This window comes from Corvus cornix, chromosome 13, assembly GCF_000738735.6.
Source record: "Corvus cornix cornix isolate S_Up_H32 chromosome 13, ASM73873v5, whole genome shotgun sequence".
Classification (NCBI taxonomy): Eukaryota; Metazoa; Chordata; class Aves; order Passeriformes; family Corvidae; genus Corvus; species Corvus cornix.
In genome coordinates this window covers 375,692-393,763 of record NC_046343.1, presented here as the reverse complement: position 1 = coordinate 393,763, position 18,072 = coordinate 375,692, and the positions used below count along the sequence as shown (strand labels likewise).

Sequence of the window (18,072 nt, the reverse complement as noted above, 5' to 3'; positions counted from 1 at the left end):
TTCTGTCAGAAGAAGTGATGAGTTGGCGCCAAGCAGTCAACCACTGTTTCGGAAATACTCTTCTAAGGTAATAATGTGGACTAGGTGTGATAAAGGCTAGGAAAAATGTATTTTCTACTCTTTGGTCTGTCTGTCTGTCCTTCCTCATAGTATCTTATAGGGATGGTTTCAGTTACTAGCCTGTAGTCTCACATTGGGCTTTTAGAAATACAAAACTGCAGTTGCATATCTGCACCTTTCTAGGGCATAAATCTTGGGAATAGACAAGAGGTATAAAACTTAAAACCATGTTTGTTTGGGGTTTTTTTTTTTGTCTTTAATATATTGGAATTCTGGGAAGCTATTACTTTTTCTGGTAGAGCAAAGCCTCTGAAAGATTTTTGGGTTTTTTTCCCCTGTAAAAATTTGGTTATGGAGAGTAGCTCTTAGACATTCTTACTTTGATATGATGTGGAGTAATCTAATTGTGGTTAGTCCACCAAAAAATAAAAAATATATATATAATGGTCAGTCCTAGTTGTGGTCCCATCTTCAGAGCATCTAGAACAAATCCTGAGGAAAAACTATGCTGCTATTAGAAAACAGCTTTGCCTCTTCTAAATGGAAACAGGTATTACCCTCTTTCTCAAAATGTTTACTAGAACACAGTCATTAAAGACCTGTTGAGCTTTATCTCAGTATGTTCCTAATATTGTAAAAGTACATGGTACATGCTAATGGCAAAATAACTCAATGTGTCACATGAAGGACAGTACTGCTTTTCTTATGTGGAACAGAAATATGAGAGATGATTGTTTTAATGGATAGGCAAGCCCTACAATACCATGAAAGTTAGGAGGCCTGGGACACAAAGTGTTTTGAATAGGGACTGTTGTGGAATAATCCCATGGTAGATGGTGTACAAAGGATTGCCCCTTCTCCTGCACTCCCCTCCCCAATGTATAATAAGTTATTTTTTCTATGGAATGTTTTGTCTTATCCAAGTTTTTTGTGTCTTGAGTTTATCTATTTCTTACAGTAATCTGCACATAATTGAATGTATTCTGAAGATATTTTTCCTTGTACATGATATGTAGATTATACATCTTAACAAAAACATGTAATTTAAAGTATTTTATTCATAAGGGATTTCATGCAATAAAGTTGGTATTTAGAAATTATCTGGATTGTGGCATAAGCTTAAATACATTGCAAGTATCAGAACTCTGAATTAATCGGAAGTATCAGGGTATTTCAACTAGTTTGTTTAACTAGGTCACATTGAGAAAGAATATCTTCCTATCTGGAGGCTGTATGTAGTAGATGAGGGATACCCTACAAGACTGAATTTAGCACTTGTGTGCTGTTAAGCAGTTTTTAAGTGCTACATGAAAGTCATCTTGAAAGCAGAGAAGCACATGGGAAAACATGCCTATCCTGTTTGTTGTGCTGAGGTGTGTAGAAGTTTTTGTCTGTTGTGCACGTGTCTGCTGCAGAATTTCAGGTCTTTCTGGGACTGAATGGGGAGCTTGGAGGGACTTTCAAACTGTAAGGGATTTTGAAACAGGAGTCTTCAGACTGCGACTTTTCACTGTGACTGTAGAATGGTGGGAAGGTTCAGTGCAGACTGGAGTTGCGTGAGACTAGGAGATTGAAATTGTTTTCTGTGCCACTCTATTTTTCTGCATTTCCTTCCATTCTGCAGAGGTGATCATGTTCCTTGATCATTCTCCCTGGCAGCAAGGCACTTGCATGTTTTTGCGTATCAAAAGAATACATGCGGAGAAGGAACACCAGGAAGTGATGTAAGGCTTTGTCTCATTCCCTAAGTAATGTCTCATATTGCTGCTGTTGAAGGCAAAACACTGGGCTGGATTGGTGTTGGCAGTAGGCATATATTTAATGCTTCTTGTTGTAAAAGAGATTTTTAAGAACAAATGGAATGTCAAATGTTTCTTCAAGTACATTTTTATCTGCTTTGCGATTAAAATACAGTTCTGTGAAGAAGAGGTGAGTGCAAAAGTAGTGGATGTACATTTTCTCTGCTCACTCTGCGATACTTTGTTGGTGGCCTAAGTATAAAGTCCTGTGAATCCTTGTTATGCCACAAGGTTTTTTTCCCTGCTGATCTTTCTGTTTTCTCTGTTTTATGTGAGAAAGATAGGCATCCACACTGAAAAATATGCACATGTGGCAAAGAATGTCTTCTATGGCTCCATTGATTACTTTTCTCAGGGCTCAATAGGGTAATGAGGTATTCTCTAATCATTTGTGCTACTGAAATGGAAGGAACAGGGATGATATGAGGGGGATGGAATACCTCTGCATTTGTAGCTTGTATAAGTTTACAGGATTTATTAAAAAAAATCTTGGCTTCTTTGTCAGTGTAAACTGCAGTAGAGAAAACTCACTGCGACTTGAAACATTCACAAAAGGATCTTAGCAGATTTGATGTGGTTATCAAGTTACAGATGAGGAGTGGGGTGAGAAAGAACTCTATTTCTGTCTTGTTACTGATTATGCTCTTTTGAGGTAGCGCTGCTGGGTACTGACTGCCTTGATTCCAGCGCTCACTCTTGGGAGTCCCTTTGGAGTGTCTCACCCACACTGGATAGTGACATTCTGTTGGCAAAACACAAAGGAAAATGGGGAGGTTTTCTTGCATAGTCAAGTTTTTTTGGCAGTTTTTGCATGCTTAGCACACAACAACGTCTTCCTAAATTTATTCCAGAATGTCATGCTTTTGTTGATGTCTACCTTGTTCATTTTGACATTAATTATTGTAGTCAGGGATGAATTTCATTTGTTAAGAGTTGCTTAGTATGCTAAATGACATTGAGGTAGGTGCTTCTGGAGAGAGAGTGACAGTTTCTGAGACATTCTTTTAAAGAATTTGCAACTTGAGAAGATTAGCTTTGGTTTCTTATTTTCAGATTATTGAGAAGGTGGCATTAAGCTCCAGGTCAAAGCTTGTTATTATACAAAGAGTGTGTGTATCACAAGGCAAATAATCTTAGAATCATTGAATTATCGAAACATCAAGGTTGGAGGAGACCTGTAAGATCATCAAGTCCAACTGTCAGCCCAGCACTACCACTGTAATCCCTAAACCACATCATCCAGTACCAGAGCCAGATGCCTCATAAACACCTGTAGGGATAGTGACTCTACCATCTCCCTGGGAAACCTATTTCAGTGCCTGACTACCTGAACAGTGAAAAATTTTTTTTTAACATCTACTCTGAATCTCCTCATCTCAGGTGAAATCCATTTCGTCTTGTCCTCTTGCTGCAGGCACAGCAGAAGAGACTGGCCCCCACCTTACTGCAACCTCCTTTCAGGGGGTTGTAGAGAATGATGAGATCCCCCCTGAACCTCCTCAAGACTAAACAAATGCAGCCTCCCTCAGCCACTCCTCATAAAATGTGTTTTCTAGACCTTTTGTGGAGCCTTGTTGGTCTTTGCTGGATACGCTCCAGCACTTCAATGTCCTTTTTAAAGTGAGGAGCCCAGAACTGAATGCAGCAATTGAGGCGTGGCCCCACCAGTGCTGAGTAGAGGAGGACGATCATTTCCCTAGTACTGCTGGCTACACTGTTCTTGATACAGGCCAAGTTTCCATTCAGCTTCTTGGTCACCTAGGCACGTGCTGGCTCTTACTGAGGTGGCTGTCAACCAGCACTCCAAAGTCCCTTTCTGCCGAACAGCTCCCAAGGCACTACTCCCCAAGCGTGTGGCTCTGCAGGAGGTTTCTGCAACCCAAGTGTAGGACCTAGTGCTGCAAGGACCCACCTTGTTGAACCTCATGTCGTTGTCCTTGGGCAATGATTTTGATTGAGTCTGTCCAGGTCTCTCTGCAAAGCCTTCTTACCCTCAAGCAGATCAACACTCCCACCCAACTTGCTCTTGTCTGCAAATTTACTGAGGATGCACTCAATCCCTATGTCCAGATCATCAATAAAGATGTTAAACAGGAGCAACCTCAAAACTGAGCCCTGGGGAATACCACTTACGACTAGCCCCAACTGGATTTAGTGCTGTTCACCACAACTCCCTGCACCTGGTGATCCAGCCGGTCTTTTACCCATCGAAGGGTCCAGTCATCCAAACCATGAGCAGCCAGTTTTTCTAGGAGTATGCTGTGGGAGGTGGTGACAGACGCTTTACTGAAGTCTGGGTAAGTACATCCACAGCCTTTCCCTCATCTATTAAATGGGTCAGTTTGTCATAGAAGGAGATGTAGGCTGGGCTTGTTTAAATCTTGAGTGAAGTAATAAAATGAACCTAATAGGTATTCTCATTTATTTGGGCAGGGTGGTAAGCTGTACTTCATTGCTTGTTTGAGTTTGTCTGCCTTTGGTGATCCTTGCCAAGTAGTTTAGGGGGACATGCCAGTGAGAGGTCCTCTCTGTGTTGTTACTTATAAAATCTCCCCATCTTTTAATCAAATTCTTAAATATTTTGCAAAAAAGCATATATTCCAAAGTCAGCATTATTGTAGTAATTAGTTATGACAACCTCTTTTCATATAACCTTTGTGATAAGAGAATCATAACAGGATTATTACCTCACTAATGCTGCATGCATTGTAAACAAATTATTCCATGTAGTTATTTTTCTGTGATAGTTTTCTCATTATGTCACATGCTACTGGCAAAGTAGCACAAATATAATACTAAGAAAGCTATAGGCCCACTGAAAATGGAAAGGTGTTCAGTCTAGTTTCCACTCTATTGCTGAAAATTGTTGAATTGGTGGAAGGATATCTTGAAAGGTCCGGTACTGTTTCTCAGCAGGGCAGCTTAAGCAGTAATGGAGTTCAAGAATTCATCAGGAGAATTACTTCATGTTCCTTCCCTCTTCCCTTGGACTTTGAGCTTTTGAGTCTGGGGGGAGGAGTGGGGTAGAGGAGTAAGCGGTCTCTAATACTTCTCTTAATAGGGTTTATTGGTAAAGCAGAGAGCTGTCTGTCTCTGTACCTTGTCGCTCCCCAGTGATCTTGTAATGGTTACAAAACTCTGTTTTGACCATCCAGCTTAAGGTGTTCCTTAACTGATTAGTAATTTTTTTGCCGTTCATCTGACATGTTTGATTATATTTGGCAAGTATGTAAGTTGTGTAGATGAGAGATTGGAATGTGACTTTTCTAACTCTTAATAGCTCCAGTTGTTAGGACATGGAATGAGATTTGTAACCTTAGCATTCTTGCCATGTCATTTCATATGACTTTAACAGTTGTCCTTTGTGATGGGAAAAAAGGAGGATGATATCTCAGAACAGCAATTTGGATTTGTAGTGTGTGTAGTGTGGTTTATATTGTTACACTTGTAAATAAGGTAATTAAATATTTAGCAAGTAGGTAATTCTCAGTAATCTCGTGTCATCCAAAATATTTGCATTTGTTCAGGAACTTTAATAATGTACAAGACAAGACAAACATCTGGTTTAGAGTGGGTTTTGTAAACACAAACCTTGCAGGCTGAAGCATTTAGTTCTGTGAGTGTCAGTTAACCATACTGATACAGGCTGTCTGTTGAAGTGCCAAGTAAGAGGGTTGAAATTCTCTAAAAAATCCTCCTGCAAAAGAGGCTTGCACTGGGTCATTAGCTGCATTTTGGGATGAACAATTCTCATGTCTTTAATTTTGTATAGGAAAACGCAGCATTTGGAGCCAGTGATGTGTGTTTGGGGATAAATAATTGGTCATAGGTTAGTAATTGTGAATTTGATTCCCATTTCTTCTGTAATATTTGATAGCTATGCAGATGTGTTCTCAGTGTTAATATTGCAATACTTATCGTGATGTTTCTTACTAAAGCTGCTGTCTCATTTTCCGTAAGGATTGTAGGAATGTTATTTTCTATTAAGTGTCTGAAAAGAGATTAAATACCTTCTAATTTTTTTTTCAATCAGATCTTTGTGGAATTTGATGGCTGTAACTGGAACCAACATGCATGGGTGAAAGTCCATGCTGAAGAAGTTATAGTGTTGCTGCTGGAAGGATCATTGGTTTGGGCACCACGAAATGATCCAGTTATGCTTCAGGGGACTCGAATCTCGCAGGCACAGTGGCCTGCACTGGTGAGTATTTGACCAGAAGCCCTTAGATCCTCAGAAGTTTTCATCAGCTCCACTGTGAAACTTGAGGCTTGGATATTGTACAGGGCACCGTTTTGCAGGTTCAAAAATTTCTTGGGGATGGACTTTTACTAATAGGAGTTTCTTAACTGGCACTTAATAGCGCCTTTGGGAAAGCACTGGAGAGGCAGTATGCTTCCAGTTCCTGCCCCAGGAATTGCTATGACATATTTTACAGAAATGTGTTATTTACAGGTTAGTCTCTGAAGAAACGTGTTATATATCTGAAAAGATCATTTTGCCCTATTTTAAAATTTTATGTATGTTAGGCTTTTCTGAATTGTGAGAATAAGCCTTTTAGTCTTATGAAGGACTCTCCGGAGCTCTGTATGGTAAAGGCTGTTGCATCAATTAAGTAGGTATACCAGAAGGCATCTTGGGGAAGAGAACAGACTGCGTGCTGTGCCTGACATATTGAATTGGCCACTTCGAATCTAAAAAATTTATTTCCATTTTGCTGTCAGCATTAACTAATGTGACATGCAAAATTTTCTCATGTTTCTTGATGTGGTTAACCATATTGCTGTTTACATGGCAGCTACATGTCATGACACTTGAAAACAAAGCCAGTGTATTTTAGCTAGCATATCTGAATATACCCATTCTGCAGACATCCTGATGAGTCGTATATAGTGATGAGCATTCCTTATATATTTCTTCTCTTAGTGGCATCTGAAGAGGAAAGATTATATGTGAGAATCCTTCCCTCATTTTTATGCTGTTTAATTTTTATTATTTGGCCCTTCTTTTGTTTCTTTTCTCCTCCCACAGTCCTTGGACTGCTTGGGATCCTACTCTGCTTTTTAATACATTTTGTGCGTGGCTACATTGAAACATTTTTTCCCCATCAAGGATTGTGTGCCTTGGTAGAATTTGAATTTAGTGTTTCAAAGGGGCACTTGGGCACCATGCAATGATCAAGTTGAGCAAGTTCATCACTGCATCTTTCTCTGAGGATTTCTTTATTGCACTTGGCTTAAGGCAGAAGAAAACCAGGCCTTTACAGCAGAGACTCTGGAGAGAGTGTTTTTTCCAGAGGTGAAGTTTTCCTTTCAGTGTATTTCCAACTTGTCTCCAAAAATTAACTCCAGTTAGTTTCATCTGGGAAACTGTTTTTACACAGGAACAGCATTTTTCAGTTGATTGCCAAATAGGTCAAAATCCAAGTGATTTGGGTGTATTACCATAGTCTGCATGCTGACTGTGTAATGATTGCAGAGTATTTCCACTACAACTCGAGCTTTACCTGTAGGCTTGCTGAAAAAATATTTCCCTACTCTGGACATCCACATGAGCATTGAAGCTTTCTCTAGGTACTACAGGCCTACCCAGATAACTGTATGGGAATGGAGATTGGAGTTAGTCAAAGCACCAGAGTACATATTGGCAATGGGTAACCAACTACTTAGCATTACAAAGGGGATGGTATGTTTCAGGGGTGTGGGGGATGGTGGGTTTTGTTGGGGTTTTGCTTTTTGGTTTGTTTTTGTTTGTTTTTGTTTGTTTGTTTAAGATATATCACTTATGAATGTGTTTTCATTCTTCATTGTCTCTTTTTTGTAGTCCTGTTTGCTTTCAGGAAATAGTTCTACATAAACTGAGAAAATAAATTTTTATATTTATACTGTTGTGTACAGGAGAATGGAGTGTAAACAAACTTGATGAGAGCTGTTAAGGGAAAAATGTCATGAATACTTGTGTGTTAAAATCATGTAAGTGTGAGCATGAGACAAATAACACTTCAAAGACTCTTGCTGGCAACATCCTCTTCCATCAGCAAATTATTTTATAAGGTTGTCTGATTCTGCTATTACAAGGTTTCTGAATCCACTAGGTATTTTTAGTGATTTGCCCTGCATCTTGAACATCAATAGTACACTTGCTATGAACTTCAGTTTTTCACAAAACACTGGCCAAAAATTCTCTCATTCAATAATAAGCATATAAATTCCTTACAGCTAACTTCTGTAGAAGAATAAAACCACTCCTTTCATAAGGCTGTATCTGAAATACGTTAGATAGTTTGAATCATTAACCAAAGCTTTTTTTTAACCTGAGCATCAGAAGGTGTTTACCTGTGAAAAACCAAATACCACCACAGGTGTTTTCATTTCTGCTTTAAGATCTAATGAAAAAGTGGATCCAATTGTCTGTAATTCCTGCTTGTAATGCAAGAATTATTGGCTTAGACATAATGACTAATATTTTGCATTACAACTTGAGCACTGGGAGGTAGAAGTTGAGAAATTAAAATTTTTAATTTTTTAAAATCTAAAAAGCTTGTGAAATCAATTGTTGGTGGCATGTATGTGTGCTCAGTCATTTTGGTAACTTCTTTTTTTTTGTCACAGACCTTCACTCCTCTAGTAGATAAACTGGGGTTAGGCTCTGTGGTCCCAGTGGAATTTCTTCTGGACAGACATTTACGTTTCCTGTCTGATGCCAGTGGATTACGTTTATTTCAGGTATTTGAACTGTATTCAGTTAAAATGTGAATTTATCTTTGGGCTGTGCTTGTCAGATTAGTTTTGGTTTTTTCTTACTGTTCCACCAACATATCCATCTTTCTCCTTTCACTGCCCTGTCACATATTTGTGTTTGTTTCCCTGCATAGCCAGGTCCTTACACTGACCTCCATTTGCATGCGAAAAGTACTAATACTCTCTACATTGTTCAGTTGGAGAGCTAGATATCATTGTGTAGCTGATAATTGCAGTGGAAGTTTTGCAACAGCTTTTGCATAGTTAATTCTTTTATTCCCCCTGGCATGCTCAGTAATTTTTTTTTTTAATTTTACTTTTTTTTTTCTTGTTTGTCATCTCTGACTGCAGTCCAAGAAGAGCTGTCCTGTAAAACCTAATGATTCTATTACCCTAGAAGACTGTACTTTGTTAAAACTGTTTGTTTTTGGCAGATGGCAACAGAGAGTCAAAATCAGATTCTGCAGGAACAGCCTTCACTAAGAGAATCTGTCAATGCACTGATCAGCGACCAGAAGCTTCAGGAGATATTTAGTAGAGGTGAGGTGTGTTTTCTATCTCGGAGCTACTTTGTTGTGCAACAGCTGTAAGACTATGCTGGAATTTGTGAAGGAGGATAGTAATAGTATCTGTTACTGTTTCATTTGGAAGGTCAATTTTCTGTATTTTGCAAGTTCTTTACAAAGAAACATTATTTTATCACAGATACAGGTAAGGAGTTGCTGAGATACAACCAGAAATACCTACTGGGAATGGTCACTTAAGATGTAGTTAAAGTAGGACAATATCCATCTATTTACAGCTTCCCTATTTTAAGTTTTAGTTTTGAATTTTTAAAGTGTTGCTCCTTTTCTGTGGGTCTGTTCTGTAAATGTGGAAATTGAGAATTGAAGTTCCTTTGTATTTGCTGATCCTCAGAAACTTTCTTTTGTAATGGCAATTCAAATTTTGACATTTCGATAATTAATACATCAGTTGTTTAAGTTGAATATACGTGTGGATGTGGCTGGTCAGCATAGAGTTAGTACCTTATCTGTTGTCTGGGTTGTGTATTAGGGTTAAGCCTGATTGTGGCTTTTGTTGTCAGATTTGGGTCATTTTGGTCAAGTGCTAAAATAATTTCTATGCAGAGTTTGTGTGCCAGGGAGGCACCCTAGAGACAGACCACTGTCTTACATTTGAAGGATGATGTAATTCTTAAGGGAATTTGGTGCCTTTTGGTCAAATAAAATGTGTATTCATAGAAGTTCTATGAGGACAATACTTCTTACATGAGCAAGTAGCTTAAGAATTGTCCAGTTCGAAGCCTTCTTCTGAAGTCCCTAATTCTGGCTGTGTCACAACAGGTTGTTGGATCACATGGATTTTGATGATCCAAGATTAGCAGAGGTTTATTTTGTCTGGGCTTAGGGCAGGAGGAAAGCTCAGCATGCTGATGTGGAGAGCAAGGGGAGGGTGAGAGGAGACCTTTATGTAGATAATCTGTTACCTGTGTGAAAGAACTAAGACTGGTTGATTTAGAGATGTTGGATATCCAAATACGTTTCTACTCTGAAACGCATGGGGTTTTTTCTGGGATTTGACACATCTGAACTAAGTCAGAATACTGGGACTGGTTACTGGATTGAAGCTGCATGATTACTAACCTGTAGGTTAGAAAGCAAAATAATTTAGTTTGCAAGGAGCCCCCATCCAGCATGATTTTGTCAAAGGAGTGAGTTAATTTTGGTCTTTCACGGTTGGTTTTTTTATGTGTAAACTGTATTCATTTTGTCGTCACAGTAGCTTTGAGTTACAACAATGAGGACCTATTGACTTTTTAGGATAAAATGCCTGGTTACACAGAATTTTTAGCAGAAGCCCTAGTGTTTTAATTTCTTTCCACCTGGAAGATGACACGTCAAGTCCTAATTAAGTGCACAGAACCATTTTTTTGTATGACTCCTAACTAGTATGACGCAAAGCTTGTTTGGAAAATGTACTCAAAGTCCTTATTTTCCAGGTCCTTACAGTGTCCAAGGCCAAAGAGTTAAAGTTTATCAACCAGAGGATGAAAATAGCTGGCTCTGTGGTGTTGTGAGCCACCAAGATCCAATAACTCGTCTTATGGAGGTGTCTGTGACTGAGGTAAAAATACGAAGAACTGCTTTGGTGTTACTAAAATATCATGCCTCAATATCTGTATGTGGAGAATGACAGCTTCGCCCAAACTTACTCTTTTGGTTTGTTTTTTTGCTTTAAAAGATGAGTAATGATTTGTGTTGGGATTCACAGTATTTTTCTAGTATTTTTTCCTATTATGTTGACTTTCCAGAATAAATGATGTCACACAGACTATTAAAAAAAGAAAAGCTGTAAGAATTTCAGTACTGTGAACTAAAAATGTAACCTCCAAGCACAGATACAGAGATTGGATATTTGTTGCTCCTTTTGGGGAGAAACTGGTGAGGATACTTAGGCTAAACTGAGGTGCTTCTTCCAGTAGTCCTTTCTACACCTAGAGGAGTGAACATGGAGAGGGCTGGAACAATGTTGAATCAAATTTAAGAGCTGTGTTTAATGCATGAGTACCTCTAGAAATGCTCAATAGAACAAATATACATGGAAACAGCAGTAGGAATCAAATGCAAAAGTTTTTCAAATAGAGAAGGAGCAAAAGGATAGAAGGTGAACTGGAAGGCTGTAGTATTACTAAGAAAGTGAGACAGAAGGAAAAGGTAAATGGGAGAGGGCCTGCACAGTAACTGTGTATTTAGGTCTCTTATGTTGATACTATATACTTTGAATTAAAAATTAACCTCTGCTTTTCTTTCTCTTACCTCCTCATTATCAATCCGTATAAAAATTAGAGTGGTGAGATAAAGTCGGTGGATCCTCGACTGATTCATGTGGTGATGGATAACACTTCTCCAAGCGAGGTAGTACAGCAGTTCGTTCAAGTCTTGTATATACAGTATGAAACTTCATAAAATTTTTGATCTGAAATAAGTAAAATCTGGAAAGGACTAAAAAATTCTGCAGTGTTCACTGTAGATTTTGGATAATTTTCATAATTTTCCTCTTAAATTTGGAACAGGAAAATTTTGTTTACCATTTTGATGGTCATAGCTTTCTTTAAACAATCTTCTCTTTTTGTTCAGGCCTGTTTACTAAGTTTAGCATGGATCGTGGAGGGGGGATCAGTAACTGTGTAACCGTGGTGGTTGTTCTCCATTTTAAGGTGTAGTGTTGCTGCCTTTTTCTAAAAGGATCATTCTGTGCTGGTTCACAGACCTTTTGAGGCATTTCTAAAAATTGCCATCTGGCTTCTCTGCCTTGTAAGCAGGCTTGTGTGTTTGTGGCATTTCATTGCTTCAGTTGAGAGGTTCCATGATAACATTTGAACCTGAATTTTTACCGTAGGCTAAAGGGCAAGCTATCTCCTGTAGTTAAATATTGTAGGCTTTGTGTAGTGGACAGACAGCGTGCCCTTGAAAAGAGTCGTGGGGTCTATACTTGGAGAAAAAATTAGTGTGCAGATGGTATTCATACATTATGAAGAGCTTTGTTGGAGTATTGCATATTTCTCAAAATTTGGCGTGATGTTCATGCTACAGCAAGGTAGCTCAGCTAAAAAATTTCTTGTGCAGATCTTATTCTAGTACAAAAAAGACAAGACTGCACTTAATGCTTGTGTTCTGTGCTCACGTAGCATCTCTCTTTAGATGTCTCAGTTTCTGATAAAGTGTTCCTAAACTTCAGAGCAGTGTAATATATTCTGTTCTTACAGAAAAGAAGTTCTTTGAATGGGTGTCCTGATTGTTCTGTTTAGTGATTGCATGGCTTTGTCTATTACAGGGAGGGGGCCTAAAAGCAGCTAAATCATCAATTAAAGGGAAAAAGAAGAAAGAAAGCCTGGAGGGAAAGGACGGAAGGAGGAGGAAAAATGTATCAGATCCTGGTTGTGATCCTGCAACAAAGAAGCTAAAGGAGAGGAGTGAGGCAGATAGCAATGGTAGTGACGGAGGTGAGGCAAGCAGAGGTCCTTGGAAAGGAGTCTCCAGTAGTGAAACAGGACTGGATCCAAGGGCCAAGCAGTTGCCTTCGTTTATTCCTCAGATTAATCGCAATATTCGTTTTGCTACTTACACCAAAGAGAATGGCCGAACACTGGTAGTCCAAGACGAGCCAGTTGGTGGTGACACACCATTGCCCTTCACTCCATTTTCTTCTGTGACTGGACAACCATTACTAGTTGGATCTGGATGTAAAGAGGCAGGAAAATCACTGGAACAGGTTGGCCAAGGCACAGTGACTTCTACAACTGCAGTTACTACACCTGCTTTGACACCGACAACTGTGAGAATCTCTGATACCAGTTTGCCAGCTGTTACTGGACAGGAGAAACTGAAAGCAGTCCGATCCCAAGCCCAGGGAGAGGTGAGTAGCTCATGATCCAACATGTTTCAGAAAGATTTATGTGTTTGCAGCAGATGTTCTGCAACATACTCCTGTTACAGTGTGTGTCCACGGAATTGAAAAAGCCTACTTTTTCTCTCCTGAGTCTGTCTCCTTCCGAAGAAAACCTGTTACCTGACCTAAGAAATTACTCAAAAGAAAATTAAGATGATTGGTGAAGGAGTATTAAGAGACAACTGTGTAGCACTCTTATGCTTATTCAGCCTTAATCTGAGAAATGCAGCTTTAACATAACACTAAGCACTGCATTTAATTAATTTTGTTGCGTCATATGGCAGATAACCTGCTTAAAATCTCTTGCCTTTATATAAACAAATCTGCGTGAAAATGCGTACTGAGTTGAACATTCAAGTTACTTTAAAAAAAAAGCCTCAAAACCAGAAAAAACTATAAACCTACATTTAGAGGACCTTTAACAGATGCCTGTCTTGTGTGTTAGAGCTGTGGTGTCTATATAGTAGTAAAATGAGCCAGTTCCATTGTATACAATCTAGGACTAAAACCAAAGAAATAATTAAAGTATTTGAGATGAGAGCTCAGTCTGAAAGCATCTTGAAGGCCTTTTAGTTATGTCTTTGTTTACAATGGAAAGAGTAGAAAAATAGAAGGGAAACCCTGTTAAAATAGAAGACTTTTTAAATAAATCAAATGAAGATTTGTAAAAACAAAACAAAAATGAAACTGACCTCAGTAAGTACAACAAAAATAAAGAATCTCGCCATCTACTGTATAAAAAAAGAAAATGGGAGATATGTTAAGAGAGTCCAGTGTGATTGCCTGGAGGTTAAAGGCATTGTTATCATCCCTGTCTTTTGTATAAGCCAATGGAATTGGTGGAAGGGTTAGATGTTTACCTTGGGATAAAGATGCCTAGGTGGTAAGGTGTAAAGGAGAAATAAAATTGTTGAAAACAGGAGTGTTGCATAATGAGCATAATACAATGTAATATGACCTCTTCTATCCCCCACCCCCCCAAAAAATAAATAAATTCAGAGTTGGGAGCAACTACAGATTGTGTAATTGTACTGAGAAATTACGGTATCACCTGTCCTTCTTTCCCTCTCTCCAACCCCAAATCACTTTTTTAAAACATTTATAATTTGGCTTCAGAGTTGGCAGGCAGACTATTAGTCCATTTTAAACTATTTTTTTTGAGGGAAGGAACCTGACATAAATCAGTAAGAGTGTTGTAGGTAGTTCACATGTGTTACTGTTTCAGACTGTCTGCTATATCATAGTGTGATTTGGTCCTTGAGATGACTTCAAAACCTTGGTTTCCATTCAAATTCATATTGTTTTTAAAACTATTAGAACTCAGTTTTCTAAAATTATTTTTATGTCTAAAAATAAATATCTGAAATTCTAATATCTGAAAGAACTGTTAATGGGTTATTAAAGTTATTACAGCTGGAGATTGGTAATGAGGAGCAAGCTAAACATTAGTATGCAGTAGAGTAGGTGTGCAGGGACACTAGTGACCAGTAGGATGTGTTGCACAGAGTCTGTGGTTGTATTTAACATGACCTTGAAATAAAATTGTGTTAATGATGAGCAAATTTCTAAGTGGAAACTCAAAAAAAAAGGAGTAGAGCTGATCTAAATGATTCTATGAGGAATTAATCCCAGTATATAATAGTTACAGTAGGACTGTCAGAATTGGAAAATCTGGACAAGTACCAACTGAGAAGAGAGCAAGTGAATATTCCGTATCGCAGTTATGGTTCTAGTAGAAATCTGCCATTCACAAAACTTTCTAGTATTTAGTGGTCATAAAAGCTAAGCCTTTTGTGCTTAACCTCTAGTGAGTAATTCCCTGGAAGGCACTGTGTCCTAGGCATCTATCTACCTGTCAGCAGATGCGGCTTGCTGGGACCAGGAATAGTTTGTCTGCTAACTGCTAGGGGGCTTGGTTTGTTTAATTAACTTGCAAACTAAGTTACTTATTTCAACAGTGCTACTTAAGTAGATGGAGCTTATCAGAATGATCTTGGGTGAGGGTGAAAGGTGGAAGGGTATTCCAAAGCAGTTTCAATTAAGGTTCCCTCGTTGTTGATTTGACTTCAAAGGATCAGCAGTTTTACTAAGTTGCTTTTGTATGAATTAGTTCACCTGTCTTGTGTCTCACCTTTGTTCTAAAGTGCGATAAGACATTAAGTGTTAGTTTTCTTTGTGTGTCTTCAGTTTCAATAGCTTGTGGGTAGGAATCTTTAAAGAAGTTTCTTCATTGTAAGTATGTCTGCTGGAAATTTCTATTCCACATGGGTAAGTAGAATGCTAATGGTACGATGAGATGAACCAAACTATTCTTGAATCAAATAACAATCCTATAATAGACTAATGCTTATTAATTTTGTTTCAGAATTCCCGAAATTCACTTTTGACTTCTTCTGGATTTGGAGTCTCTCTTCCAAGTGCTTCCCAGTCCTTGGTATTTGGGGCTGGAAGGAGCCAATCAAATGGAGTGATGGCTCCAGAAAGCAAACCTTCTGGATTTCCTTTTGGCTGTGGTACTGGACAAGAAGCTCAGAAAGATTCTGATTCATCCAAGAACTTGTTTTTTCAGTGCATGTCCCAGAATCTTCCTTCCAGTAACTATTTCACAGTCATTTCAGAGAGCTTGACTGAAGATGTCTCTAGTCGGGACTCATTCAAGCAATGTACAGAGAGTGTGGGTGCTGGGACTTGTAAAGGTAAAGTTATTTCAGTGGACACTAAGCCGGGAGCCCAGTCTGGTAGTTCTGTGGAGCGGAAGCTGCCTGTAGAATCTATGCCTACCCTTACTCCAGCCTTTTCACGAAGTCTGTTGAATACTCGTCCCCCTGATAGTCACGAAAACCTATTTTTACAGCCCCCAAAACTGTCACGAGAGGAACCCTCAAACCCTTTCCTGGCATTTGCTGAGAAAGCAGAACTTAGTCCTTTCAGTGGCTTTGCATCTTCATCTCAGACGGGGGTTTGTGCTCCCTCGACACCTGTGGGTCATAAGGCCACTTCTGGCTGGCCAGAAACACTCACCTCTACAGACTCTTTAGCTAAGAAGAAAACATTGTTTATAACAACTGACTCCTCAAAGATGATCTCCAGTGCTTCTGGTTCAACAGCTGCTGCTGGTGTTCAAAGCCCTTCCACTGTAGGGAATGGCCGTTCCAGCTCACCGACCAGCAACCTGACACAGCCTATCGAGATGCCCACACTTTCCTCCAGCCCAACAGAAGAAAAACCAGCTGTTGGGCCTGGGCAGCAGGACAATCCTCTTCTGAAAACTTTTTCTAATGTGTTTGGCAGACATCCACCTACCCTTTTCTCTTCACATGTAGAGTTTCCACAGGAGAACAAAGCCCCTTTTGAAGCTGTGAAAAGGTTCTCGCTAGATGAGCGGAGCTTAACATCCAAACAGGACTCTGACTCCAGTACAAATAGTGACCTGTCAGATTTGAGTGACTCTGAAGACCAGTTGCAGGCTAAGGCTTGTATGAAGGGTATCCCAGACCACTTGATGGCGAAGCTAGGCCCCAATGCGGAGCGCAATGCAGAATTACTGCTGGGTAAAGGAAAGGGGAAACAAGCCCCAAAGGGCCGGCCCCGCACAGCTCCCCTAAAAGGTGATGACTTGAATGCGGATAATGTTTTGGAAGCACAAAGAGGTGGGATACTGGGTTATCTCCTGTGTAATGAACTGCGTGAACTAACCACAGTTGTAAACCTCATTCATGCTCAGTAGACAGCACACAGGATGCTTACAAGGCTGAAGCTTAATGCTTCTTGTATGTGAATTTGATGTTCACTTTGAGAAATGTTTAAGCATGTATTTGTCAGAACAGAAGTGTGGTATGCTGCAGGCTTGAACAGACTTTCTGGTTTTACGTGGGTATGAACATACAGATCTCTGAAAAGATGATTGTTGGAGCCAGTATCCTTTTGCTGTTTCAGTTAACTAATAGATTTTTACTTTGCCTCACCCAGTTGGCCAGTCTGTGCTGAAAGATATGAGTAAGGTGAGGAAGCTGAAGCAGTCAGGTGAGCCTTTTCTCCAGGATGGCTCTTGCATCAATGTAGCTCCACATCTGCACAAGTGTCGGGAGTGCCGTCTGGAGCGGTACCGCAAATTTAAGGAGCAAGAGCAGGATGACTCAACTGTGGCATGTCGCTTCTTCCATTTCCGGAGGTGCTCAAATTCTTCCTTTCTTTATATGTAGTCTATGTGCAGAACTTGGGCCATGTCTAAGCACGAAGTAATTATGTTTTACTTATTAAATATGCTTGGGGGTACAATAATGAAGGTTTTGAGTGTCTTGCGTTTCCCTGCATCACCTGACCGGAATTCCCTCACTGGGCCGGAAAGAGCTGCTTTTCAAAGATAAAGCTGTAGGATACTAAGTGAGCTGCCAGGTACAGCCTCAGGAAATTGAATTTGCTTTATTGGGTAGAATTTTACTTCTGGGTAGCAATTTGTATGCAGTAACTCTCCCTCCTTCACAAGACATTCAGAACAAAGGTAAAATTTTAATCCACTCAGCAAGTAACTGGACATTGCCAGCATGAGGCTAATGTTTGACCAGATTCTGTTAAGTACAGGACTAAATTTTAGGAGTAGAACACTATGTCTGTGTTCTCTCTGTGTTGCGCACATGTCTTACACTGTTGTGTTTCGACCTGTCATGTTTCTCTTCGTCTTCCTTAACTGCCTATTCTAGCAAGTGCTATGCATCTTTTTCCAAAAGTATGTTCATTGACTTTCTGGCATGTAAAGGATGAAGTGAATTTTTAGTATGTGTCACCCATCCAGTAAGCATGCTGCTTCTTTTCCTAAACTTGTTAAAAATTAATCTAGCTTGAGGTTAAAGATAAGATGGGTTCTGCTTAAGAATGAAGTTACCTTTGATATTGACAGGAGATGTTTAGGGTTCTGTCGTACATTTTTACGTCTTTTACCCCACAAGAATTAGGAGGGTCAACAGCTACTGGTAAAACAGTAGTGATTCATCTATGGGGAGAGCAGTGCAACAAGGATTTTTGC

The 18,072-nt window shown here is 39.4% G+C and overlaps 1 protein-coding gene across 3 annotated transcripts in view; it reads left to right on the top strand.

Annotated features, from left to right (window-relative positions):
• Positions 1 to 18,072, top strand: part of KDM3B (lysine demethylase 3B) — a 50,651-nt gene that overhangs the window by 1,723 nt on the left and 30,856 nt on the right. For 2 of the 3 annotated variants that reach the window (XR_005603039.1, XM_039559476.1), the window contains exons 2-9: positions 5,893 to 6,060; positions 8,469 to 8,582; positions 9,032 to 9,137; positions 10,600 to 10,724; positions 11,447 to 11,515; positions 12,435 to 13,016; positions 15,415 to 16,699; positions 17,019 to 17,220. Coding sequence is in view for 2 of the 3 variants with exons in the window: in XM_039559476.1 (XP_039415410.1) it covers positions 5,893 to 6,060; positions 8,469 to 8,582; positions 9,032 to 9,137; positions 10,600 to 10,724; positions 11,447 to 11,515; positions 12,435 to 13,016; positions 15,415 to 16,699; positions 17,019 to 17,220 (2,651 nt within the window). In the remaining variant the exon portion in view is untranslated. The remainder of the gene's footprint in view (positions 1 to 5,892; positions 6,061 to 8,468; positions 8,583 to 9,031; positions 9,138 to 10,599; positions 10,725 to 11,446; positions 11,516 to 12,434; positions 13,017 to 15,414; positions 16,700 to 17,018; positions 17,221 to 18,072) is intronic. The other variant, XM_039559477.1, reaches the window with a different exon arrangement.